General features: G+C 36.5%; 1 protein-coding gene across 2 annotated transcripts; it reads left to right on the top strand.

Moving 5' to 3' along the window:
- Positions 1-329: 329 nt before the first annotated feature.
- LOC123309408 (kielin/chordin-like protein) lies at positions 330-20,111 on the top strand. 2 transcript variants are annotated; one of them, XM_044892515.1, is made up of 5 exons: positions 330-557; positions 6,569-6,716; positions 8,115-8,495; positions 18,104-18,282; positions 19,833-20,111. In XM_044892515.1, exons 2-5 carry the CDS (start codon positions 6,575-6,577, stop codon positions 19,944-19,946), a joined length of 816 nt encoding a protein of 271 aa, XP_044748450.1. In that variant the 5' UTR covers positions 330-557; positions 6,569-6,574; the 3' UTR covers positions 19,947-20,111. The 2 variants fall into 2 exon arrangements, with proteins under 2 accessions (XP_044748450.1, XP_044748451.1); XM_044892516.1 differs by lacking the exon at positions 330-557 and adding an exon at positions 5,503-5,636.
- Positions 20,112-27,704: the final 7,593 nt, after the last annotated feature.

Genomic DNA, 27,704 nt, shown 5'->3' with positions numbered 1-27,704 from the left:
ACCACAATTTGTTATTTTCCCTGCTTATAAATAACTTTGTAGATACTTTGAAACACATTTTGTTTCATGATTGGATAGTGTAGTAATATATGCAGCTTCATTGTTATTATTAAAAGATAAGCTTCATTATGAAATCTTGAACAGTTGATGTAGAATCTTTCTTTTTATATGTTAAAATTTCCTATTCAATTCAATAAACTGTACAATTAAAACCTGGAAACCTTTCATTAATATTCAAACTGTGAAGAAACCCGTCATTAACTAATGTGTTTGGATTTTTACGCCAGTGAAAAGAAGGAATAAGGACCTTCAGTTACAGAGTGCAGATTTTCTCGGTTGTCGTCAGCTAACCTCTGGATGAATCCGATCCATATCAAGGCGTTTGCGCGAATAAAGCATTTTCGTGTCAATGAACAGGTTAGGAGGCAGACCAGATGGTCCTATGCTATTTCGTCCTTTCCACAGGCAAAGGTGACAGTTGCATTATTCCAGTGGTGACGTCGACATATGTCTGCGCGAACTTGCAAAATTTGTCAACAAACTAAGCATCCAGTAAGGTAGGTCGTTGGCTTGGCATTGTTTCTTTATTAGGTGAAGCAGACGCAAATAGAACTTCAATACAGATCTTCATTTCATCATCGCAGAGAGTTATATTCATGAAAAGAGGAAACCTTTTGTGCACCTTTCCACTCATATCATCAAATATCTATTGAATAATAATCTGAACTTTAAAAACTAAATATATGCTATCATTATACCCGCGTATTTCTCCAAAATATGAAGACTTAATGCAGAATATTATTATATAAATCTCCGTGTATGCATTGTGTGAAAGACTTATTTTTTTTTGGTTCATAACAAAATGACACGCTCGATCATTTGAATCAAAGACAGAGCAGAAAGAAATGGACATATCCCAATTTGTACAGTTTCTCTATGTTCTCGATAATGATTATTTATATTAATTCGCCCTAAATCTGTTGTGCCATGGTGGTCTTATGAATAGAAATTTTATTTTTCGCTGTTTCTCCAACAAAAAAAGCAAACGAATTGAAGATTTATCTGTAGACGAGCATATTTTGATAAAACCTTTTTTGTTGTATTATGAAAAAACATGAAAATAATCTTTTCTATATTGAAGTGGCCGAATGAAATCATCAGACAACATTTACATAAAGAACTTATGTATGCGATTTCATTGAATCTTTGCGATGTTCATAAACATCGAAATTTGGGCACTACTTTATGAATAGATTGCTGCAGAAGGTGCAATATTCTTGTTTATTTGATTTTCAAGTGATACAAATATACATACAATAAAGTTTGGAATTTTTGAAAATGTTTGTAAATCACAGCACAGAAAGCATGTACAATGATGCATAATGGATCTGATGCTAAGTTTCTGTTTTACCGAAAATACCCTCAACGTGTAGGTTAAATTTGAAAGAACTTGTTATTTCGAATTCCTGCATACTGGGTTGTAATAAAAAATGACGACAATTTGCATTTGGACAACACGTTTGATGAATACAATAGAAATATTCATAAGATGACACAACAATTCAGGCACATAATGGCTTGCAACAAAATAAATGAATCCGAAGGTGAAAAATTGTACCAAGAAGTGAACAAACTTTTAAGATATAGGTAAATATTTTCATCAGATTCCTACACTTTTTGACAATGCGACGAAGTAAATGCATGGTAAAAAGATTACCTACTCATACAGCAATAGACTAACGAAATCTAATCTGGAAATGAATGAAGAAGAACAGAAAAGAAGAAAATTATAGACCGATCACTTTGCTACCAGTTCCTGGAAAATTTTATAAGAAGATCATCAAGAAACTACTGGAGGAGCATATTAACAAGTAGGTATTTACCAAATTCACACTTTGGATTCAAAGAGAAGAATTCCACCAACCATCAACCCTCTATCCTTGTTTCTAAAGTGCAGAATTCAAATACAGGTCTGATGTCTTGTGCTTGTATAACCAGAGACAGTTATTTGAATTATCTAAAATCAAATGCGCTGATTACTCCATGAAGATATGTCAGCAGTTCTTACATATTTCAGCCCTAAACAAGGTACGCTTCAATATTCTCTGCTTTCAACTACACTTCACAAATTCTACGACTATGACATCCTGCCCAATGCTATAAAGAACCTATATTCGTTGCAATTTGCAGATGACACAACAGTGATATTCCGATATTCCATGAAAGAACAATACAATGCTGAGTACAGACTAAAACCAAACCCATTCCAATCGCAGTTCTTGAATTTTGACCACATAATCACTTCAAGATCTCCTAGTATAAATATGAATGGAACAGATATCAAACCTGTAGCAACGATTGAATATATAGAAGTACAGCTATGCTGAGGTCTCTGTAAACATATTGCCAGCAATCTCTGCTGACATGGGAGTGCAGTAATACCATGAAGCAACTGGCCAAAGGCAATAAATTGACTCGACTATGGGTACCAGGCCATTGTGGTGTTGAAAGAAATGAAAAAGCCGATGAACTTGCCAAAAAAACATCAAGCTTAAAACCTGCTGGACATAAGCCTTTCTCTGGGCTTGAAAAAGACCAATTTAAGGCAGCGGTCCAGCAATGGGAGTTGAACAACTACCACACAAAAATTGCCAAAACGCAACTCATTACAAGAGAAAGAAACTTTACCAAATTAACTTAATAAGAATAACTTTATAAGAAACAAGAGACAATGAATAAGAATGAAAAGTGCAGTATTAAAGCCCGTTTGCAACAGCCGAGAATTCTCTAGAAAATTTACTCGAGATTTCATGCGCCGTGAATTATGTACCGTTACATACGCACTTTCGGTAGAATTCTCTGTTCAGTTGCGTACTAAATAGCCCCCGCCCTTTTCTTGCGAGAATTTTGTAGAGAATTCTCGGCTGTTGCAAACGGGCTTAAGACAATATGTAAACAATTACTGAAGTATGCACATCTAATATATGCGAATTGCAAACCCAGAATAATACTCCTAATGAGCTATTCTATTTGAAAACTGATATTGAACCTATAAGTAGAGAATTCCAAAACTGAATAAAAGGTGGAACTATCGGAATCACAAGAAGTTATTTGCCATAACTAACACGAGGAAAAAACAAACATCACTAGAAAACACCCAACACAGACATTATCAAAAAATTTAATGCGAATAATTGAATTATATATTTAAAAACTATAACTGTAATCACAATTGAAATATCATGATGTAAATCTGTAGGATAAAAGACCTAAAAGACCTATCTATGGTCTATGGTCAATTGCTTAGCAATAAATATGGAGAGTAGAGAGAAGGAGAACGATCGACGTACTAAAAATGTGTCCCCGAAAACAGGAAATATAGGATAGGTGTCGCTGCGATTGCAGCGGGTATCGATAAGGGGTGGGGATTCAAGCGTCAATTTGAAATGAACAGCCTTCATTTTATTTTAGGTTATGTGTCATCGTGGTTTTTCTGATGATTTTTCAAATACCTTTCTTCAAATCTATATTAAATATGAGTTCTCTGAATTATATGCAATAAAATGCAAGTCGAAATCAATGAAATTCAAAAGAAATCACTGATCAAAAAAATTGTACCTACTTTTGTTTATCATTGTTTATTGAAAGCAGCTATGTTAGTTGGTTTACCGTAATCTTCAAAATTATATATGTAAATCCAAATTAGGCGTAGTACACATCAAGACAACAAAAGGTAGCAGTCTCAGATTTATCACTTAGGTATTAGAGTAGATTCTGTTGCCAATACTCAGCTGAGAACCGATATAAACGATATATTATGTTATGCCAACAAAATTCTTCAAGAATATTCTCTTCTGAACCATGTAGTTTTATTGGTTAGATATTCTTATTCAGAAGAGTCAACTTCTCACGAGGGATGACAATTTCGATTTCGTTTATAATGAATCCATCATCTTTTTGATATCTTCATCGCAAAAATGACACACAAATTGATTCGGAGTCGATTCTTGAGATAAGGTTTTTTTCAATTTTCTCTCAAAAATGCTCTCGGAAATTTTATCTCTTCTCCTTTTATTTCCGATGGCAAAATACTCTTACACTAGCGCACGCTTCAATATTCCACCATGCTCATATGTTGTTCTCTTATCAAAAATCGAAAATAATAATATTCCTATGATCTGTCACCAGGGAAACAGTTCACTCAGCCAACGAGCCAACTACAATTTGATTTGTGTAAATCAAAATTTCGCACTCTCGTGATGGCCAGCGCGCCTGTTGGCAAAAGCATGAACTACCCTATTGGTACATATTTTAGGGGACAAAAAATCTGTGGTCTCAAAGCAGCGATCGTTCTCCTTCTCTCTACTCTCCATAGCAATAAACATCAGTTTACAACTACTAAATTCATCAACTGTGAAAAAGCACAGATTTTTCAATTGCGGCTACCTTAGTTGCCCAACCTTCCGAATGGAAATCTACTACTACCTACCCTACATATTCCGGGATGAAACATATAGCTTGAGGTTTAAAAAGTTTTCTACTTCAATATTCCAGACCTAATCTCAGGACACTACGTATTCATTCGAAGGTGGAGAATTACAGCCTACGTGCTTTTCCGCGAGAAGGGTTAGACAGCTTCGGGTCGGAATCTGGCAGTTTGAATTTCACGTAGAGGCTCATAAAATTCCGCTGCAGAGGCAAGTAAGTGGTGATAAATTCGCGGGCACATGACCTCTGCTAAACGAATTTCCTGCAACATGGTTCATTGAGAATTCACGGCAAATTGAGTTGTGAGTGCTCCCCGGAATGGGTAACCTGAGACAGGCAGAAATTTGATCTCTCGTATGAAGATTCCTGCTCTCGAAACAGAATCCCCATCCAGTGTATCTATCTGGATTGTTCTCTTGAGGCAAGCATATGATCTGATCAACTTATCCACTGCGATATTCCGATTTTGGTGATTCAATATACTGCGCTTCACCGTCATACAGGGTAATTCATTGGAAAATGTGCATACAATCTGTGTATGCTTAGATCTTCGGAACGGATTTTGATGCAGTTTTTTTCAATAGATAGAGTGTTTCAAGAGAAAGGTTGATATTTCCAATTTCCTAACGATTTCGGTTGAAATGTGATGATATTCATTGGAAATGTCGGAAAGAGTCCACATCTGTGCGGCTATTATGGATGACGCTGGGAAAAAAAGTCCACGATGCCATATATCCAACTTTCAAGGATAACCCTTAATAATCAGTTTTAATATTGTATATTTGATTCGAAAATATTCTTTAGTTGAAGAGGTCTTTTGACTGTTTTGAAATAAATAAATATACAATTGAATATGACTTTCATCTTCGGCATTTATTCCTGACGAAAATTGCTCTTTGCAGCATCTTCTTTCAACGGATAGTTTGCGATATATTGCAGGTTGAAAAGTTACATATTTCGGCAAGAAATGAATTCAAGCGTGAGTTTCACAGCGACATCCAGTCCCCACTAGTCGGCCGACCACATACACGTAGCGTTTGTTTATCTTGAGAACTTGGAGCCCACACACCTTTGGAGTTTCATCGGATGTAGTGGCACATACGCCGAAGTTTACCTCTTGAGGCGGACATAAAAGTTAAACCTTTGCGGTATACCTATTTTATGTGTATTATTTGTTTAGTGTGTGTTTCTTCTTGTTCACATCGAAAATGTCGGAGCGAATGTTTTTGAATATCGTTATTCATTGGATCTGGAGAGGCTTACTTCTCAATAAAATTCGTCACTTTTTTTAATCCAGTACAATTGTCAAAATATGTAGATTTGACTAAAAATGAAAATTTAAAACCTGGTATGGGAAAATATCAAATACATTTCGTTTTACTGATTTTTTTCAGTATTTTCAAATTTGTAAATTTCAAATTTCAAAATATCGAAATATGGACTCTCAACAGCATTCCATCTGAAGAGTATGCTATTACACCAACCATGGTCAGTCCTAAGTTGCTTCAATATACACCAAATTTCACTAGGAAGATCAAATCCAGAGATTTCTTCGAAGCATGCATAATCAAACCTTTATTAAGGAGAACACGAATTCCATTCTGATTGCCAAAATTGTTTGTGACTATGATTTGAAAATGAAGAAAATTATTAGTCCATGAAGGCTTAGGCGATTTAAATCTGGCACTTTTAAAATCTAGTATATATGATAAAATTGAAGATAAATAACATACGTATATACATTTCACTTGATAATGTTGACATTCTTTGATGAAATTTGTTCAAATAAGGATTCGTAAGATTCAAGAAAACTTCCTGTTGAGTTGAAAATGAAATAATATAACAATCCCACGAGAAAATAAGTGATATTTTCAAGATATCAACACCCACTTGCAGGAAGGTCCGTTAAAATTTGAAACCCCTTTACTGCCTTCAAAAATCAAATTTCAATGGATCATTAAAAGTTGATGGACGTTTCTGCAACTGAGACTATATATTTTGAGTGAAGTTAAATATAAATTAAATTGATACAGATTTCGTGCAGAAAAATATAGTTGTATATCATAACCTTTACTTTCAGGAAGCAATGAAGCAACATAGCCGCGAATGGCTTTTGCTTGGAATACTCTCTTTACTGAATGTTCAGGCCTCAATAGTCGACAATGAAATTGATGATGGAATACAGAGAATTCCCCTGCAACCAAAATCACCTGCAGTCGAGTTACCAGGTAATCATGTGTAACTATAGTCATGAGCAGCATCGTGAATTCCAAATAAAATTAAACCAATTTATAGAGACCGTGCAAACTAAAACACAGTACTTTCACAATTACTAACAGCACGGATATTTTCGAATCCCTATAACATGGAGTCTGTTTGTAGTGTGCATGAGCTTCTAAGAGGCACTAAGAATTTTCACTTTTAGTTCCCTCGAAACTTTACAGGATGAGTCAACAGAATGTAAATATAAAATATCTGACTTATAAGCACAATAATAACAAATACACATACATAAACTATAAATCATTTACATATAAAATTAAATTAATTAAATTATAAAATTTACATATATAAATAAATAAAGTTATAGGCACCCACTATGAGATATAATGTTTACAATTTACAAAATATTAGAATTGGTGGCTCACGAATTCATCTATTGAATAGAAGGCGTTTTCTACAAGCAGACAAGTAATAAACTTCATTCATTGAAATGTATGACATTATTCAGTATTTTTAAAGTTTATAATATACAGGGCGAGACTTTGACTAGTACAATTTTCAACAGTAGATTCTCTAGGTCAAAAGAAACACTTGTTTCCTATACCATTTTTTCCGATTCGGTCCTAATAAAAAGATATAGCCATTTTCAATTTTCATAATTAGTTGTGCCACCCTTGGAAAAACAAAATTACTTTCAGAATAACTAGCTAAATCTGTGACACTACACATCTGCTATGGATCTTTTGAACAGAGCTGTATTCGGCCGAAGTACCCAATTCTTCTATTTTCACAGATACTTTTTAATTTTTGAACATCAAATTACTCCATAACGGCTCATTATACGAGAAAATAGGAAGAATACTTTTATTTTACAAAACGTTCAAATTTTTATATAGCGTCCAATTTTGTTTCAAGTTCTCTCTACAAGACCTATCGACATCGAAGCAGGTCTTGGAAGTACAGAAGAAGCTGATTTCTAGTTGAAAAAGATTGAAAGACTGATTGAAGTTATAATTATATACAGATTATACTCAGATTCAGAACTAATCGTTCAATATTCAATTTATACAATTATTTTCCCAATTTGTTCTGACATATTCATATTTCAACTGAAAATAAGTTTATTTCACGTTTTTGAATAAAAGTGTATGGTTTTGGCTTTTGGCAAAGAAAAGTGTCGTCTACTTCATTTGGTACCCGCCGATTGCTCGTTTACCTTTTGTGAAGTTGGATGTCGTTTGGTCTTGTGGGGGATAACTCCAACGTTTTCAGCTTTTCACACAAGAGATCCAAATACAAGATACTCGCTGATGAATTTTGAAATGAACCTTCTTTCATGAGTTCCACCCATTTTTTCGCAAATCCTCTTTTGTTCTTTTGATGTATTTTTCTTCTTTCCTCAGGTGAAGTTGACATACTAACACTCATGAACGTTTCTGACAAGGACGCGGGCGTATCCCTTGTCCAGGGCCCAATACATCAGTTTCCAGCCTTCAAATTTCGTCAGCCTTATGGAAACGTGCCACTCTTGAACTCTTCTGAAGTCAGATCAGCAATAAACAATTTCAATGGATTCACTGTTGTTTTTGTATACCGCCAGCAGAAGAACAATATGGGTACGCTTCTCTCGGTAAACTCTCCTGGACGACTGACCCCATGGTTTCAGCTGAACTCCAACTCCAAGACCGGATTGATAAGCTTGAAATATAAACTTAACTCATCGGAGAAACTGAGGCAGATAGACTGGGTGTCGCCGAGACAGCAGAGGAAATCACCGATAGCAGGTGAAGTCGTTTATTTTTCAATTTTAACATTCCTGGTGTAATGAGCGGGTAGTTTTCAAACCTACCCCTTCATTTTAGAATACTCCTTTTTGTTTCATTTTCATAATTTTATTTTTGAATTAATTTTTAGAAGAAAAATTCTTTTAAATTTCCAATTCAGGATTCCGACATCGTTCGGAATTGTAAACATTTCGCACCGTTTTTATTCCGTTTTCATTTCTGAAAAACGATGTCGTACCGTATAAAACATCCTGAATTGAAAGATAACCGTGTTTTTTGTTCGCTAGCACAGATAAGTTGAAATTAATACTGTGGGTATAAAATCAGATGTTCCCCCGCAGGTCACGTCACTTACGATTAATTCACCTTACGCTTGACGTCCGATTAATTGCCGAATTTGAGAATCCGCCGAGTTAACTGCTTAATTTCGTTTCCGGGGTTTTACTGAGAATTAGCCAATTTTGTTTTTTCATTTCTTTTACTGTGGGGATTTTCTTTAGAAAGAACATTAGTTTTTTTTGTCATTTCTGCTGTGAGTGAATTAGAACCCAGAGGTAAGACGACACTCCGTTTTTTTTATATATCATTGGAACTTCAGTCTCCGTCTACAACCATCCTATACACGAGTCTGAGTTCCACCCCTACTGTCAATAACGTACCCTGCTGGTGTGGATACACGGGGGGGGGTACCCTTCCTAGAATTTTCCCTCTCGTTCCCGTGTTCACCTCTACGGTTAGGAAAGCACTCTGCTGGTGTGGATACCCGGGGAGTGCCGAACGCGCCTAAGGGTGTGCCGTCGTAATTCTGTGTCGTCATTTTTCATCCCCTAACCTGGCTGAAGTCCAATGTCTGTCCGTTAAGTGTGCGTCTTAGGTTCTGGCTGGCGAACATGTCCGTTAACCCCAGTATAACGTTTTTAGATTGGATCCTGTTTCATTCCGTCCGTTTTGCCCTGTAAAAACACTGATCTCGAGTCTTTCACTGTACGAATTTTATAATAGTGCCATTTGTGTTTCCTTGTACGAGTCGTCAAATATAAGTTGTGTACGTTGATTTTGGCTTTCACTGGTTGTCGCTAACACCCCAGACACCGAGGAACCTTATCTTCGGCTCGTAGCTACCAGGGTAGGTTTGCTATTTTCCCTTAAAGAATAGCTGGCGCTTGAGTACAACGAAAAAAAGACGTTACACTGGTTTTAATGGGTTTCTCTTTGAATAAAGGAAAAATTCTATAGAGGTGATTCAGAATTTCCCATATTTTTTGGCCTCACAAGCAGCTCTATTATCGAAATATATTTTGGCGGTATGTGCTGGGGTGAGTTCACGCTATTTGAGGAAATGCGTGCTCTTGGGGTGATTGTTTCGTCCCACTGCTAGGGTCGGACTCATCAGGTAGGTTAATGAACCCTAGCAGCTACCTACGACAATCGCCGAAGCAGCGTAGTTTGTGCCTGCTATAAACGCCGGTTACGTCGAGGGTATCGAGTTTTGCGTCGCCGGTGGCGCCATCGTTTGACGTATGCTGCACCGCAATAGACGTATAATCTACCCTGTGATCGCAACCGTCGTGCGCAGTGATGCCATCGTTTGGCTACCCTTGGTACCATCATGGTGAGATGAAGTATTCCTCTACCATGGGTACAACTACGCCGCCACAACACTCCCCCACCAGCGGCGCTGACTGGGGAAGCGATGCGATACGGTAGGCAGGGTACCGCCGTTTACGGAGATGGGAAAGGGCGTCTAGAGTAGCGTCAGAAATACCAGAGATGGGAGCGTGCATTGTGAGCGAGCTATTGTCTCAACCGGTCTGGCCTTCTGGGATACGTCGTTAAGACGGCCCTCCCACATCACGTCGGGGTCACCACTTTGGCGGTATGTGCTGGGGTGAGTTCACGCTATTTGAGGAAATGCGTGCTCTTGGGGTGATTGTTTCGTCCCACTGCTAGGGTCGGACTCATCAGGTAGGTTAATGTACCCTAGCAGCTACCTACGACAATCGCCGAAGCAGCTTTTTTTTTTTTTTTTTTTTTTTTTGGTGTAGCAGGGGGAAAATCTGCAAACAGACGAACACACCCTCTGCTGAGGGGGAACAGTGTGGGGATTCTCACTCTCTGAGCTCGAGACCCACTAAAAACCCTTAACTGCTTCTTCATAGGTTCCGGGCATTTTGCCTATTAACCAGTTGACTCTTATGGTTTCTGGACTCTCACACGATCATAGTCGTGTTGATAGTTGTATGCTGCCTATAGCTTTTATAGGTTAAGCTCTTCTTTGGTTACATTTAAATCCTTAACTGATCTCTCGGTCTTCGGTGGTAGGTTCTTGACCTTCTAGCTTCTTCTGTTGGATCGTAGTCGACTAATCTTCGTAGTTCCTCATTTGGATGTTGTTTGGCTTTGTCGAATATCCTTTCCGCCTTTCTCTTCATAAATTCTGTAACTGGTTCCCATTCCAAGTCCTTGTAGATTTGTTTGTTCCTAACAAACCAGGGTACGTCCATCGCCATTCTAAGGAGTTTATTCTCAGTGGCCTGTATTCTCTTGATGTGGGTCTTGGCTGCGAAGCCCCATGCCGCCGATCCATATGTGAGTTGTGGTCGCGCAATAGTTTTAATCATCGTCAACTTGATGTTCTTATTCATATGACTTCTTCTGCCTATGAGTGGATAAAGTTTACTCATTGCGGCTTTTGTTTTATCAACAGCACATTTGATGTGGTTTTTCCATGTAAGTCCTCTGTCAAGCGTCACTCCTAGGTATGTTGCTTCATTTTTCCATTCAACCTCTTGTCCATCAACTTCAAGGTTTTCTTCCATCCTCAATCTTCTCTTTTGCAGTAATATTGCTTGAGTCTTTCTTCCATTGATTTGGATTTTCCATTTGATGCACCATTTGAGTAATTCATCTATGGCTTCCTGCAGTCTCCGGTGTATGATCTCTGGGCGTCGATGTCTGAACGCTATTCCTGTGTCATCTGCGTACAAGGTGAGCATATTCCTAGCATTCTTCGGGATATCATAAACGTATATTACGTAAAGCAGAGGTCCAAGTACCGATCCTTGAGGCACTCCCGCTTCCAATTGTCTGGTTTGAGAGGTTGCTCCATCTATCTTCACATAAAAGTTTCTATTCCTCAGATAATTCCTTATAATCTTGCATAGCTTGGTCGAATATCCTGCTCTTTTCATCTTGTAGATTAGGCCTTCGTGCCATACTCTATCAAAAGCTCTCTCGATATCCATCAGAACTAATCCTGTGGCCTGTTTGGTCTGCATTCCTTCGGTGACGTATTCTATGAGCCGTAGTAATTGGAGTTCAGTCGAGTGTTCTCGTCGAAATCCAAATTGTTCGGGTGGGATTATCTTCAACATTTCTGTTTCCTCATTCAGCCTTTTGGCGATAACCCTCTCGACGACTTTTCCTAGTGCTGATAGTAGGCTGATTGGTCTATAATTTTGAGGAAATTTCCGTTCCTTTCCAGGCTTGTTGAAAACTATCATTTCTGCAGTTTTCCATCTCTTTGGGTAGTATTCGGTCCTCATCACTCCGTTTGTTATATTCGTCAAGGCTGCTATTCCTTTTCTAGGCAATTTCTTCAACATATAATTCGTTATCCTATCTTCTCCCGGTGCTTTCCGGTTTTTCAGTTTCATTATGATCTCTTTGATTTCTGTTGGTGAAGCCGGTTTTGGAATGATTTCGGTTTCCGGTGGTTCCATCATCAGTTCTTCATTTGCCTCCACTTCTTCTTCTAGATCTTCATTGTCATCATCATTTCTGTAATTTATTCTGGCTTCTCTCTCAATTGTGTCGGCAAGTGCTTCGGCTTTTTCAAGTCTCGTATATACCATTCCGTTTGCTCCATGCAGTGGAGGTATAACTGTCTGTTCTCGTCGTAAGCGTTTTTGCATTTTCCAAGCCGAGTGATCTATTGTATTCAGTTCCCTTAATCTCTGGTGCCATCTGTTATTACGCAGTTCTGTTAAAGCATTTTTCAATATCTGACTATGCTTATTCAGTTTCTTCTTGTCTTCTTCTCTTTTTGTTGTTCTGTAGATTTTCCTGAGTCTTCTGTTCTTTTTTATAAGTTCCTTTATATCCCTTGGCGTATCTCCATGTGAATGTTTCGGAATTGGTTTCCTTATTCTCTTGGTGCTTTCTTCATAGGCTTCTTTTATATGATTTTCCAATTTTTCAACTGCTTCATCTAATTCATCCTGGGTGTTTATTTGGGGAATTTCCCTGATTTTCTCCTGAAGTAAATTCTTATATTTCTCCCAGTCTGTGCGTTCCTTGGTTTGTGTCTCTTCTTCGTTTCTTGGGCCATGTCCCACTATGAATTCTATGGGATTGTGGTCTGAAGTTCCGTCTTCTATTGTATCAATGCTGATTTCTTCAGTGATGTCTTTCATTACGACAATGTCCAGTACATCGGGTAGTCCATTTACTCTTGGTATGTAGGTCGGTATATCAGGTCCTATCACAACTGCATTAAGTTTTTCAGCATAAATCTTCAGTCTTCTCCCGTTTGTATTTTCCACCCTACTGTTCCATTCCTGCGATTTGCAGTTAAGATCACCAATTATGATTTTCGGGTGTCTTCCTTCTAGTAGCATTTTTAGATCCTCTTCCAGCATGTCCTTATCCGGTGATTTATAAGTTGAAATAATCTTCACTTGCCCTCGATTAGTATTCACAATAATCGATATTGCTTCTACTTCTTGTCCATTGAATATTTGGTCGAAATGGTGATCCATATTCCTTCTAGCCAGTATAGCAACGCCACCTGTGCTGTTAGGTCTATCATTTCTGTAAATATCGTAATTGGGAAATGCTATCCGAACGTTGGGGTTAAGTCTCGTTTCTTGAAGAGCTATGACATCCGGTCTCTTCTCTTCAATCAGTTCTTCGAATTCTGATCTGCGGGCTCTCAATCCTTCGACGTTCCAAGAGACGATTATGAGATTGTTCTTTATCGTCGTGTCAGCCATTAAATATAATTAAATAATTTGCTGCATCTTCTTCTCAATCTCTTTCTCCAGATTCTGCATCATCGTGCTGAGGAGGTTTTTCGTGAACTTATCCAGTTCCTCAGTGATTCCAGAAATTCCTTTTCTGGTTTCGGCTTTTTTGACGGTTTTTGCCTTTTCCGTCTTTTTCTCTGGTTTCTTCGTCTCTTTGACTGCTTCGATTGCAGTTTCCTGGGGTTTCTTCACTTCCGAAGAGTTTGGGGATGGCCTCGGTGTATTTTGTGTTGGCCTCGAGCTGGTCTGGTTCGATCTTGGCGATCTCTTGGTCTTTTTAGTGACCAATTTCCATTCGCTACATCCCTTGTAGCTGGCTGGATGTCCTTGCTCTCCACAGAGAACACAAGAGGCATTTCGCTCCTCGTTCTCCCTGGTGAGCGTACACTCCTTGGAGCTGTGATTACCGGAGCATTTCACGCACCTCCATGGAAAAGTGCACTTACTTTGGGCATGTCCATATCGCTGACAGCGGTAACATTGTCCAGGCCCGGTCGTCCTTCTCTTAGGTTCAACAACACAGTTCATGTTGTAGAGCCTTCTCACCTCGAAGATACCCTTATTCTGGGTTTTAACCAGCAATAAGGGCATCGGCCTCTTAGTTATATTTGAGGTCATTCTTATGACCTCAGCATCGACGATCCCTTGATCCTTGAGGTCGTCAAGGATCGTCGGGATATCTGCATCCAGCGGTAGATATCTCACTACCGCATAGATTTTCTTTTCTTCCTCCCGTTGAAGAGTGTAAAACTCCCTATTTATTTTATGAAGGAAGTCCGTCATTCTTCTGTGGTCTTCCGCGGTTTGTGGAACGACCCTAATTCCGTCCTTCACAGTAGTCGCTCTGCTGTAATTTATTCCGTTTCGCATTAACGCGTTGGAAATTGACGTCCATTCGGACGTACCCCTCAGGGTAACTGGGGGGATTTTTTCTTTTCTCTCCACTGGAGTGGTTTTCTCTTGGGCTGGGGTTTCCAAGACTCTTTTCTTGTTTGCCTCTTCATTTGACGAGGAGCTATCCTTTCTCACTCTTTTGGCGGGTGGGGAAATTTTGGTTTGAGGGGTTTTGACCACCTCCATCTTCTGTTTTTGAACCGGTAAGTTCACTTCTTGGACATTTTTCAAAATAATGTTCTTCTTGAGTGCTTTGGAGTAAGGACTTTCCTTATTTCCCTCCTGCAACTCGAGCCTCTCCCTGAGATTTTTAATCTCAGCAACTAAGCTAGATACGCATCTATCTAACTCATTCACCCTCGCTTTCAAACTTGCGTTCTCCTCTCTCAAAATATCGTGTTCGGACACGACATTAGCGATTTCTGGCGCGTCTTCTTCCATTACGGACTCGCAGTCCGAATGGTCAGACATTTTAGAATCTAATTAATAATTACTTCGCTACTCGAAGAAATTGGAAATAAAATTTTTCAAGACAAAAGAAAAATGTATCTCATGCATAAAAACAAAACGGCTCATCAAAAATTCTCTACACTATGAGAAAAATCAGAAAGAAAGATACGAAAAATAAGCTCACCTGATGTTTTCTGCAGTACCAACGAGAAAATTCTCTGGACACTTAGGATGAACACCAACTTTGAAAATTTTAACGAATTAAAATTCCGATAACAAATATAGAACCTACACAACTTCACAGACGGAATCAAATATTCCGTAGCTTGGTTAGTGGGCACTTTCACCTCCGCTTTCACTTTTACGGCACTGTGACTTTCTCGTCCGCTTTCTCTTTTATAGCACTAGGAGCACTGTAGCACGTCTTCTCCTGTCAAGCGATTGACTCGGAATAGATACGCGCCGAAGCAGCGTAGTTTGTGCCTGCTATAAACGCCGGTTACGTCGAGGGTATCGAGTTTTGCGTCGCCGGTGGCGCCATCGTTTGGCGTATGCTGCACCGCAATAGACGTATAATCTACCCTGTGATCGCAACCGTCGTGCGCAGTGATGCCATCGTTTGGCTACCCTTGGTACTATCATGGTGAGATGAAGTATTCCTCTACCATGGGTACAACTACGCCGCCACAATATCATGTTTCATCACTTCAGCTTATCTCGTACTACTAATTTCGTAAGCACCGAGTGGGAGAGGTAAGAGGGGAGAATCAGCTTATTTAGAGGTTCGGGAATTCTCTGTTTCTTCGAAAACCGCCGCCCGTCCGTGTCCGCAAACAATGCAAAAAGAAAGACGAATAACCGGACCATAGGCGCGTACTACTCTCGACTCGGAAAACAGATAGAAAATACAAGAAAAAAGCTTCAGAAATTCGAGATTTTTCAACACGAATGTAAACGCGTCCAGCTTTTCCGGGGCCTGTTGCGTTTATTATCACTCTAGTCGATAAGGTCCATTTTCGCACAACAGCCAAGGGAGATCAGCACATCAGCTGACATTAACGTAACCTATGTGCCTAACTTCAGCCATCAGCTGACCCAGATTTGTACCTTTATATTTCAGTTAGACCTAAAACTGCAATAATATCAACTTCGAGCCTTCCTTATTTTCACTGCCCAACAATTTTTCCCCATGACGGTTATGTACAGTAAGTTCAAAATGAGGATCTTTCAAAATTACTACATTGAGAGGTTATGTTCAGTTTCGTAAACAATTGAATTGACTTAGTTTATGAAGGAAGATATAGAAACATCTTGAGGAATTAAAGAGTTTATGCACTCTCAGGTATCTTTATTCTAAAACAAATCTGTTCAAGGAAAATCTATCTAAGGAAAATTATTCAATGTTATCATATATTCTGTATCCTGAAATCTAAAATGTATTGATGTTGAAAATCGCAGCTCAAGGAATATTAAAATTGTAATGTTCTAGTATTCCAAATTGATTCATGATTAAGACTATTGTCCTGATGGAACTATATGTGTTTTAATACATACAACGTATGATCGTCCTCGAATTAATATTATTCCCTCAGGTCATATAATCGTTTTAGCAAGGAAAAGACTCATTGCATATCATGGATTATAGATCATATTTTATAATCCCTGATGTCATTATTGATTTTCATACTACGATGACGCTCATATTCCTCCTTTTTTCCAGTTCAGAATGACCGTCCAAGAACGTACTCATAAAAAAAAATTGTTTCATTCTGACAGCCCTCGAACCCAACCTCTAACGATCAAAATGAAACGATATTCTTTTTTTTCCATTCAGAATGTTTCAAGGATTCCTTCTGAAGATGATAAATCAGTCCAAAACATCCGACCAAGGCAATTGTTTGCTGAAGTACATAGAGGGATGACTAAAATATCCTAACATAATTTTTTTTGTTCATACTGCAGCTCCGAGTATCAAAATGAACTATTCAGTCTACGATGAAGCGCCTATTCTTCATTTTTTCGAGTTCAGAATGGCCGGCCAGGAAAATTGTCCTAAAAATTTTTTTTTTCATTCTGACAGCCCTAGAACGCCAACTCCAACGATCAAATGAATCGATTTTTTTCTATTCAGAATGTTTTAATGATTCCTTCTCCAGAAGGATGACTTAAATATCCCTAACATATTTTTTTTGTTCATACTTCGGCTCCGAGGATCAAAATAAACTATTCAGTCTACGATGAAGCGCATATTCCTCATTTTTTTTCAAGTTCAGAATGGCCGGCCGAGAAAGTTGGTGGATAAAGGAATGTATCACAATATACTCATAGAAACCACCTCAACGATGAAAATGAACCGATATTCTCTTTACGATGCCCTTCAATGTGCACTCGAAAGTAAAAGATAAATAAAAAATTCCGTAAAGAGTGTCATTCCTATTCCTCATTTTTTCAAGTTCAGAATGGCCAGCCAGGAAAATTGGTGGATAGAGGAATGTATCAGAATGTCCTAAAAAAAAATTTTTTTCTTTCTGACAGCCCTAGAACGCCACCTCCAACGATCAATTGAATCGATTTTTTTCTATTCAGAATGGTTTAAGGATTCCTTCACCAGAAGGATGACTAAAATATCCCTAACATAATTTTTTGATCATACTACAGCTTCGAGGATCAAAATGAACTATTCAGTCTACGATGAAGCGCATATTCTCATTTTTTTTTCAAGTTCAGAATGGCCGGCCGAGAAAATTGGTGGATAAAGGAATGTATCACAATATACTCATAGAAACCACCTCAACGATGAAAATGAACCGATATTCTCTTTACGATGCCCTTCAATGTGCACTCGAAAGTAAAAGATAAATAAAAAATTCCGTAAAGAGTGTCAGATATTTGAAAGTTAGGCATGAAAATATATAGGTTTCCGAAAACGCTGAATTTATTGCGACCAATTCCGAAAGCCTATCTCCCTTCGTTCAGATCATCATCGTTGAAATGGCATTCTTCAAGAATAATTTGACCATGGGCCAGTGCTGATTCTCAATTCGAACCTGAATTTCGCAATTCAACAAAATTCTGCAGATCAATTCTTGGGTAATGTTTCTGTTTGAATACCCGCCTCATTAGGTATCCATAAACTTTTCAAATTATGACATGAAAAAAATGTTCCATTCTCCATTGTTTAAAAGTTTTAGAACTTCGAAACTGACATAATACATAATGTTTCATTTCTTCTTCCAGCGTGGACATGGTTATCCCTGAGCATGGATTTCAACTCTGATCTTGTTCGTCTGGATTTGGACTGTTTACCAAGCCGATTCGAATCTATAAAATTCAGGAACAGTTACAATGGTATTGACATTCCTGATGATGCGCTGGTTTATTTCAGACAGGAACCTGGAAGAAAGAAGAAATTTTTGGTCAGTATATCCGAATGGCATTCGCTAAATAGCTAAAGATACGAGCCATCATAGCTTTCGACCGCTCTAGCAGAACCTCCATTCGGTATCTGATAATTGATAAATAAGATTGAACCTAAAAAACACCCTGTATATCAAAATTCTTCATATTTGAAAATGATATTCGAGAAAAGGAGAAAATACTAAAGGGAACAAGTTATTACTCGAATACGATGGGTTTATTGAGAAAAAAACCCAGTCAAATCTTAATTTTCAGACAACACAGTAACCAAAATGTCATAAAATACAATTTTATTCGGTGTTTATTAATTTTCCTGCCATTGTTTTTTTCGGTCACGAACTTGAAACACAAGGAATGAATAGAATTGTATGTGGTACCACTCTTTATACAATGCTTATATTATAATAATACCGGCAGAATTTGGTTAAAGTGATACACAATAAAGTGCCTCAAAATATTCCATCGATTAGCAAGCTTACTCTTAGGGTGACCGGCCACCGAATGTGTTCAAGCAGTTTTTTTAAATTATTTTTCCTGTAAATCACATAACCAAAACAAAACGAGAAAAACTATTTCTCTATGTAAATCAATTTAAAACCAATTCATTTTCAACTATTGTAAGATTCAACAGAACCATGTCCCTTCCAAACAACAGTGTGAGCATATACATGCAGAAACTGTTTGTACTTTCCCTACCAAATGCAAAGGCAAATTTGTAACTTGCCTATCTAACAACTTTGTACATAATTTTCTAAATAAATACTTTTTGACTTTTGACTTTTTTGGCCACCGAATGCAAAGTTGAGCGAAGCTGAGTGTTTTCAGTACTAATATAATTGACAAGCTACGAATCGAGTGACGTAGCTCGTGATTTAGCATTGAAAAAGCTCAGCTTCGCTCAACTTCGCATTCGGTGGCCGGTCACCCTTAGGAGAAAACCAAACAATAAATATATGTATATGTATTTCCACAGCAATAGACAATTCGCTATAAACATAAATTGAAAATTCTACATATTCGTTGATCTAATTTATTTTTTTGAAAAAAGTATTCGTTTGAGTGGTCAATTCAAAAAGCGAGAAGATATATCTTATGTCAGAAACCTCTAATTTATATCAGGTTTTCATCATAATGCAATTCAATCAGTTCTTCATCTCTGAAATCCATTAAAATTTTTATTACTAAAACAGAAAAAAATAGGATAATTTTTTCATTGAAGAACAAATGTTTATTAATGTTATTCACTTCTCGAGGTGAAATATTTTTTTTCAATTAAATTTCCACATAAAACATTTCTCGAAAAGTTTTTCCATTGGCTACAATTCGAAATCTGGAGAAATTGAAAAGACGTTCGTGCATATTTTCAACGCAAATGAAAACCATTGTAAGATATATTATAATATCTTTTCTTTGAATGTGCTTCACCTTGTTATACCTTCACAGGTCGCCCCAAATGCAATGGTATCACTTATTTGATGATAATTACCTCGTAATTTCTCAGTATCGGTACCTTTAAATTTCATCAAATTAATTTAAATTTTTCTTCCAGGGCTCAATGCAAGTAGCGAAGGTCCTTCCCTACATAACGAACAAAAGGTTGTGGGCTTGTTATCAAATTTCCAAGGATTTAAACCTCGGAGTACAGAAGCCGATGTTGAAGTAATTGTGATATGAACCAAAAAAAATAAAAAATTGCCGAAATTCTCTTAGACACACCAATAGATTTAGGAATCAAGCGTTTTCTTCGAATTATCGAAATGTTATTGAATTTTAATCATTTAGAATCCTTATATTTATAAAGAAAAGTTACAATAAATCATGAATTACTGTTTTGAGAGGTGATTTCGTAAAATAATTGGACTTCCCACAGTTCAGGTATCTGAAATTTCGTAGACAGCAAATTCAACGCATGTTGATTTTATCTGGAAATTGAATTCGTAATTGTTATTTCCATTACTCAATTGGAACACTCGATAAGACTGCTTCATCGAAATCTATATGTATTTTCATACGGTACACAATCTGTCTAGATCAGAAGTGCATCATTTTTAGTGGATTCTTGACTTAGAAACACTTTTTTCTCATTTCATTTTTTTCGATTCGGCCCTGATAAAAAGATATATCCATTTCAAGTTTTCATAATGTGCTATGCCACCCCTGAAGAAACAAAAAAACTTTCAGAATAACGAGCTGAATCTATGATACTATACACATTTGTAAATCTCTCAAACGGAGTTGCATTCAGCGAAAATACCCAACTTTCCGAATATCATACCTACATATTTTTTATTTTTGAATATATCTACTCGAAAACGGGGCATTATACGAGAAAATATAAAGAATACTGTTATTTTACAAAACGTTCAAGTATTCATTAAGTAGAGTCTAACTTAATTTCAAGAGTTAGATTCTTTAAATTTATGGTACGTAATGGTCATAATGAGAAAACTGGAAGATATGGGTGATATCTTGTGTTCGAAAAGAATTAATCAAATAAATGAAGTTCTATATTCAATCATTTTATTCGACAAAAGCGTTTGTGAGGTAGAACTGAAAATAAAATTTTTTATGGTTTTCGACAGTCTACATCTTTCAAACCTAGCCGATTCGGTTTTTTTGACCTCAAAATCTACTGTTAAAATATTTGTAGGAGTCAAAGACTCACCCTGTAATACATAATATGAAGCCGCAGATTACACTTGATGTATAATAAAATCAATAATTTACATAAACCGAACCGTTCAACAAATTCAAGATAATGAATTTTCTACACATGCGAAAGCTTGGATGGTCGATTGATAAAAGAATTACTAGAAGTTATGGGGCTATTTTTCGGTGAATACTTCACCAGGGAAGGCTCAAGTATCGGGTTTTTCACTATATAAATTGACCCTCTCCTTTAACTGTATTGCAAAACAATATACAATACATTTCTCAAACAAAAATTGTAAGAAATCGAATGAATTTCTTTGAAATGATTACGCCTATTGAAATATACAAAGAGCAGAGGACATAATATTGAATGCAACTCCATTTTTTCAAAATGGGACAGCCTGTATATTTTTTTATTGTTGTTCTTTTGTTCAAAATTTCGAAATAAATATACAGAATACAAGAACTATGTGATATCATCCCAAAATCTTCATACTTGAACAACCTACTCAAAAGTATCATTGTTTCAATAAATACTCAACAAAAACCAATAAAAATTACAAAAAAGGAAGAATGTACCTATAGAGGTATTATATAAACCGTATCCACTGAAGAAATTGCTCAAAATCCCGTTTTCTCAAGTTCCTAAGACTATTAATTTGATTTGAGATAGCATTATTATGGTTCTGATTCAATGCATATCGTTACCAATGCAGTTTGTTGATTTATCGCAGAGCCTATTGAACAAAAATATTCAAAATAAATTCAGTAATAGGGAGTTATTGAGGTCAATCTGATCGTTGAGTGAATACGGGGATAACTTACATTTATTGATTTTATAATTTTCTAAATAATGCAATTTCTGACTTTCAGTTTATTACGTAGTCTTCGTTGAAGTTTGCTCTCCATTCAATAGATGCTCAGCAGACGTGAAATTTCCAGTCTTCGATGAAACAATTTCTGTGTTTTAATACCTATTCTTTTCTGAAATTTTCTATCTGTTTGACCCATATAAAAAGATGAGCCATCACTACATGAAAGCTTATGAACTTCTCATTTTATCTTTTTCAGTCGTTTTATCTTCATTATTCTTTATGTATTTACCTAGACTATTTTCCGTTTCCAAAATAAGATATCACTTATTATATTTGTGATTAGTTTCTACTTGAACAGGGTAAACTTCTTTCATTGCTGTTTCGAATAACTTCATCTCAAAGATCCTGTCAATTTTCTATCGTCATTCTAAATTTCGGATAAATCACCTAGGTGACCACATTACAGAACAGCTATACTCCATTCAAATTTATTTTAGCAGTCGGTTGGCCATGAAATAATTTTCTCAAGTTTTTGTAACTAGAGCGAAGTTAGGTTGGCACTCATGAAATGTCGTTAATGTCATAACGCCGTTGCCACAACTAATATCAATTTTTATTACGAAAATGCTGAAAGTGATTGAAAAAAGAGACAGGGTTTCAGGAAGTGCTATTTAGAATTCAGGTCCGCTCATTCAAATAGTTATACCCTGATATTCTAAAATCCACAATACGTCAGACGGTAGCGAACATATTCAATGTAAAAGAATTTTGTATAATGTTTCATCTGAATCTAAACGACTTATATTTCAACTGAATATTTCCACAATCAGAAAGATTGTGAATGAAGAGGATGACAAAGAATTTTCTTTTATTGGGAGACCCAAAAAAGTGGTGGCATTTGAGAATTTTATGTTTGAGTGAATTAATGCGAAAAGTTTCCTACAGGATTTTCGATAAATGTCATCGGAGAATAAGTTCCCTAAAATGGATTTTTCATTTGACTTGTCCTATACAATGTAAATGTCTTAAGGTACTAATAAATACCTATAATTATTATTATTACATCAATGTATTGAGATGAATAGCCACAAATACGCGCAAGTTGCCTGTGACTTGTTTATTCATGTGAAATTTTTGTTCAAAGGTGAAGTTCATCTTTACTTGAAACTTCCTTCAATTCCTTTTACTCATATTAACGAACAATTATGTTCGTCACATATTTTCCGAAGAGATTCGACATTGTGATAAAATACGTAATAACATAAACTTTTACGTAGAACGGGCAACATAGCGTTGATCTAAAATCCAAAAATGTTTTGACAAGCTTCATAACCCCACATTTTCGTACTATACAGAGTGAAATGTGTCAAATTTCCATGGCCAACCGACTGCTAAAATAAAAGTGAATGAAGTATATATAGCAGAAATATATACAGTGTTCCTTGTTTTATAACCTTAATACAGGGTGTTCCTAAATTGAACGTACAAACGAAAAGGGGTGATTTCTTAAGTGAGTTTAAGAAAAAAAAGTCCCATAAACATGGGGTCGCAAACGTTTCGTTTTCGAGATACAGAGTGTTGAAGTTTGAATTTTTTTCAAAAAAAATAAATAGCCACAAATGCACCCACCTTCACTTTTTGAAAAAACAAACGTTCAATAATTTGATGTGTCAAAACTTGCACTGAATTCATTCAACACAGATTACAAATTGGCCTTCCTATTATAGTTACGAGAATTTCGAGAGAATCGTTCAAAATTTTTTTTCTCGAAATCGTTGGTAGATACGACAAAACTACAAGAGACCGAAAAGTTTAGTATAAGAACAAAGCTTCTTTTTACATTTTTTCAAATTAACAGTTGCTCACCAAAAAAAAGGTCTGCAGAAGAACAGGTGGCAATGAAAAATATCCCATGTTTATGGGACTTTTTTTTCTTGAACTCACTTAAGGAATCTCCCCTTTTCGTTTGTACGTTCAATTTAGGAACACCCTGTATATCATTCAGAGCACAAATATATATAGAACAGTAATCTAGCAGCTATTCTTCTATGTCCTCCCAGGCCCGGATCTAGGGGGGGGCAAGCGGGGCGCTTGCCCCGGGCGCCAGCTCAAGGGGGCGCCAAAATCAACCAGAGGTTAAAATTTTTTCACTTTTGATTTTCTCGGAAAAAATAAATTTCCTAGTTCTAAAATGGAAAGTGTAGAATGGAAACATGATAAACCATCACTATGCCTAAAATATTCAAAATCAATGAGGGATTAATTAACTGCATATTATTCAGTCATCTACGAATGACCGCCACACTTGGGTGAAATAGGTTGAAAGATCTGATATGTTCACACTGCGTCGCAAGCAGTAATTTCTTTGCCTGCCGACTCATCGCCTTCTCATCTGGAACTAAGGGCCAAAATTTCCGATTTTCTATAGACCATAACTTAAAAACTAATCCTTTCAGCATAATTCTGTTTGCATATTCGTAATCTATGCCTTAGTAAAAACACCAATTTTGGTGGAAATCGGTAAGATTGAAATTTTTTCAAATTTTCCATAGATGTACCGAGTTTTTCACCATAATATGAGCCCCCCTTTAACTTTGTTACTAAGAGAGGTACAAAAAAATGTCTTATACAAAAATTTTACGAAATTGAGCGTTTTAAAATGTTTTCACAAAATTAAATATATAGGTACAGAGTGGGCGATTTTTTGAAGAATATTTTTGGTCTCCGATCAAAACCGAATTCATTCTGTACACTAATTCGAGGGCGTAGAACACGAATATGCAAACAGATATTTGAAAAAAAATCATTTTTCAAGTTATGGTCGATAGAAAATCGGAAATTTTGGACCTTCGCGGAAAAATCCATAAAATCTGAACTTCGTTATAGATGAATGAAGTGTTGTTTTTCATATTTGCATTTGCAAAGAACCAATTCATCACCAAAAAAACAGCATATGACTAGTGCCTTTTTTCTAGCTGCTACAGCTCCTCAAAGTTGACCAATATTTCCGAAATTTTGCACTAAAAGTGATTTATTTCTCAAAATACTGATCCTCCAAAAATCTAATTGCATATTCGTGATCTTCGACCTTGAATTATGTAATATGTAAAATGACCCGGGTCGACATATGTAGCTAAAAAAATAAATTTTTGTTCGGAATAATTTCGTTCATGAAGCGCGGGTAAAAACGATAGACGAGGGCGGGTTGCATACGACATTCTTGTAAATACAAACTTTTTTATTTTTCGAACGATGGCAACCCGAGTCATTTTTTTTTACTAATTCGAGGTCGTAGATTACGAATATGCAATTTTTGGGAGTATTTTGGTAAAAGAATAACTTTTAAAGGAATAATGAGAAAAAATATCTTTTGATGGAACAATGGGAAAAAAATAAGAGTCCTAGGAAAAATCTAATTGCATAATCTATACGACCTCGAACTAGTGAAAAAAATAACTCGGGTTGAAACCGATGACGAATATGCAATTAGATTTTTCCTACGAACCTTAGAAGGGGGGGGGCGCGCCATCATGAATTTTTGCCCCGGTCAGAAAAAATCGTAGATCCGGGCCTGTGTCCTCCTTAAACAAGGAACACATCTCCTTTCTGAAAGGTGTATAAATAGTTTGAACATGGATCATGCAAATATTTGTTTCATGGGAGATCATGTGTTATGCTCATTATGTTATGTTATGTTACGTTATTTTATGTTATATTAACCTCCACGGAGTTTTGATTTTGTAGAAAGACTAATCCCACTATCCTTACCTTACCAATCCCACTATTCAACATTTCCGTCGAAAACATGTGGGCTAGAATATGGTGTAGGTAATATCCAAAGGAGACAGTAGGTATACTGAGAACACACAAGAAATTGATGGATGTGGTATGCATATGGAAAGGACACGGAGACATCGACATACTACATTCCACATCTTCATCACATGGTTTCATTTCATGAAGTTGTTTTTAGATTAGTAAAAATGATTAGTATATATATACCTACCTATACGACTCAATTAGAAATTCTCTTTTAATACATTAAGTTGCTGCCAAAGAGGTATGGTAAAGGTGTAAGGTCAACTAGTCAGTTTTAGTAAATTCTTTTTCGAAAACTTAAACATCGGTGTCTATATCAATGAATTATTTCAAGAAGACGAAGAAAATTATGTTTTTATTTTTTCGAGCTAGTCAGGTAGGTACATGAAAACGTAATGAAAGGTGAACAACTGATAAGAACTCGTCCCAACATCATAAAATTCCGAGATTGGTCGCACCAAGGGATATGACGAGATTAAACTTTGGCATGATAGTACGAATCGATATTATTCATCCGTTGGTCGTTACACCATTCTCCAAGCAGGGACGACATATTATATTATCCAGTTCTTGAATACTGAATGATATTTCATGCTACGTAATACTATTGTTATTGCGAACAATATGCAGATTATAATTAATAATAGTCCCGACTCAATACAGTCGGACGATATTGGAAGAACAGCCAAAGCATGGATTAGTCATCCATATTGAATCATTAGATGATAGCCCGAGGGGTGAACCGGTTGTGAATTTTGGTGTACAAATTGTAGGAATTGTTTTGAATTGCCATGCATTGAATTGAATTGCCAGGAATTGTCATGAATTGTCGTGAATTGCCAGGAATTGTTGAGAATTGTCGTGAATTGTCAGGAATTGTTGTGAATTGTCATGAATTTTCGCGAATTGTTTGGAATTGTTATGAATTGCGAAGAATTTTTTTTTTATTATGCATCCGCTGACATGTAATTTTTAGTTGTGCAACTTTCTTGTCTTAGAAATGAGTAGCATCTATTCATTTATGTGGGCATACCTAGTATACAGGGTCATTCTTTCTTAATCCCATCCGAAATCATACGAAGAACTACAGAAGATATTTTCACGCAATTACACGCAAGCAAAATGTGGAAGGTTTATAATAAATGCTGGAAATGATCGCCTCCAGCCAAAATACAGGAACGTAGTCTACGTGTTATGGAATACTATGGTATTTTAGAAGAAAAATAAAAACTGAATTTTAGTCACCACCTTTTGAGGGCTAGAAAAATGAAATTTTCAGTACTTATCATTGAAGTTATGTTGTACGTCTTTCACTTCACATATTGACGGAAGAATTCTACAGGATATCCACAGCAACGGGCCAAATTTTAATTAAAAACGTTGTTAAAACTTAAAGTGGGAACCCAAATTGAATTATGATTTTTACAATAAATAAAGATATTCACGGCATGCAGACAATGGGCAAGTTTCCTAAAACTCCAAAACCGAATTTGAGATTATTTATGGAAAGCCTTTTCTACTAGTTATTCAACACGTAAAAGATTCGCTTCAAAATTCAGACATTTCAGAAATACACCCTTCGAAACTTCGACTATGTGAAAGCTTGTGACGTAGAATGCCTTTATTAAAGTATAGTAATTTTTGTTAATTCGACAACACTGGAACCGATCAAGAAGATATCCACAGATTACAAAAAAATGTTTCTGTAATCTGTGTCTTTACCTTCTTAAAACCGATGACATTTTGTGTCATTGTGTGTTTTTCTTGTCAAATGTGAATAATGTGATCATCAAACTTGATATTTATTACATCTATGGTGATCAGAAAACTTTCATGACCATAACTGACACAAATGGGCGTTGCCGGATTGTAAAAATGACGTAGAATGTTCACAAGAGCACTTCTGAAATCAGAATTTTCGAAAGTGAATACAGACAAAATGCAATATGTTAAAATTCGAAAAAAATATATTTCGGGATATTTGAGTTATAAGGATTTTTATGACATATATTTTGAAATTTAGGAAAATACCCCATTATTGAATTCTGAAAAAGTACACCTCCGGACAGGATTCGAACCCGCGACCGTTTCAATGTTCGCAAGGGTGAGAGATTGTTAGGTTGTAAGGGAACAAC

This window comes from Coccinella septempunctata, chromosome 3 (assembly GCF_907165205.1).
Source record: "Coccinella septempunctata chromosome 3, icCocSept1.1, whole genome shotgun sequence".
NCBI lineage: Eukaryota > Metazoa > Arthropoda > Insecta > Coleoptera > Coccinellidae > Coccinella > Coccinella septempunctata.
This window is presented reverse-complemented; position numbering and strand designations above follow the sequence as displayed.

Coding starts and splice junctions, on each gene's coding strand:
- LOC123309408 (XM_044892515.1), top strand. CDS start 6,575: ATGAAGCAACATAGCCGCGAATGGCTTTTGCTTGGAATACTCTCTTTA. Junction 8,496..18,103: donor GAGGAAATCACCGATAGCAG/GTGAAGTCGTTT, acceptor TTCTTCTTCCAG/CGTGGACATGGTTATCCCTG. Junction 18,283..19,832: donor GAAGAAAGAAGAAATTTTTG/GTCAGTATATCC, acceptor TTTTTCTTCCAG/GGCTCAATGCAAGTAGCGAA.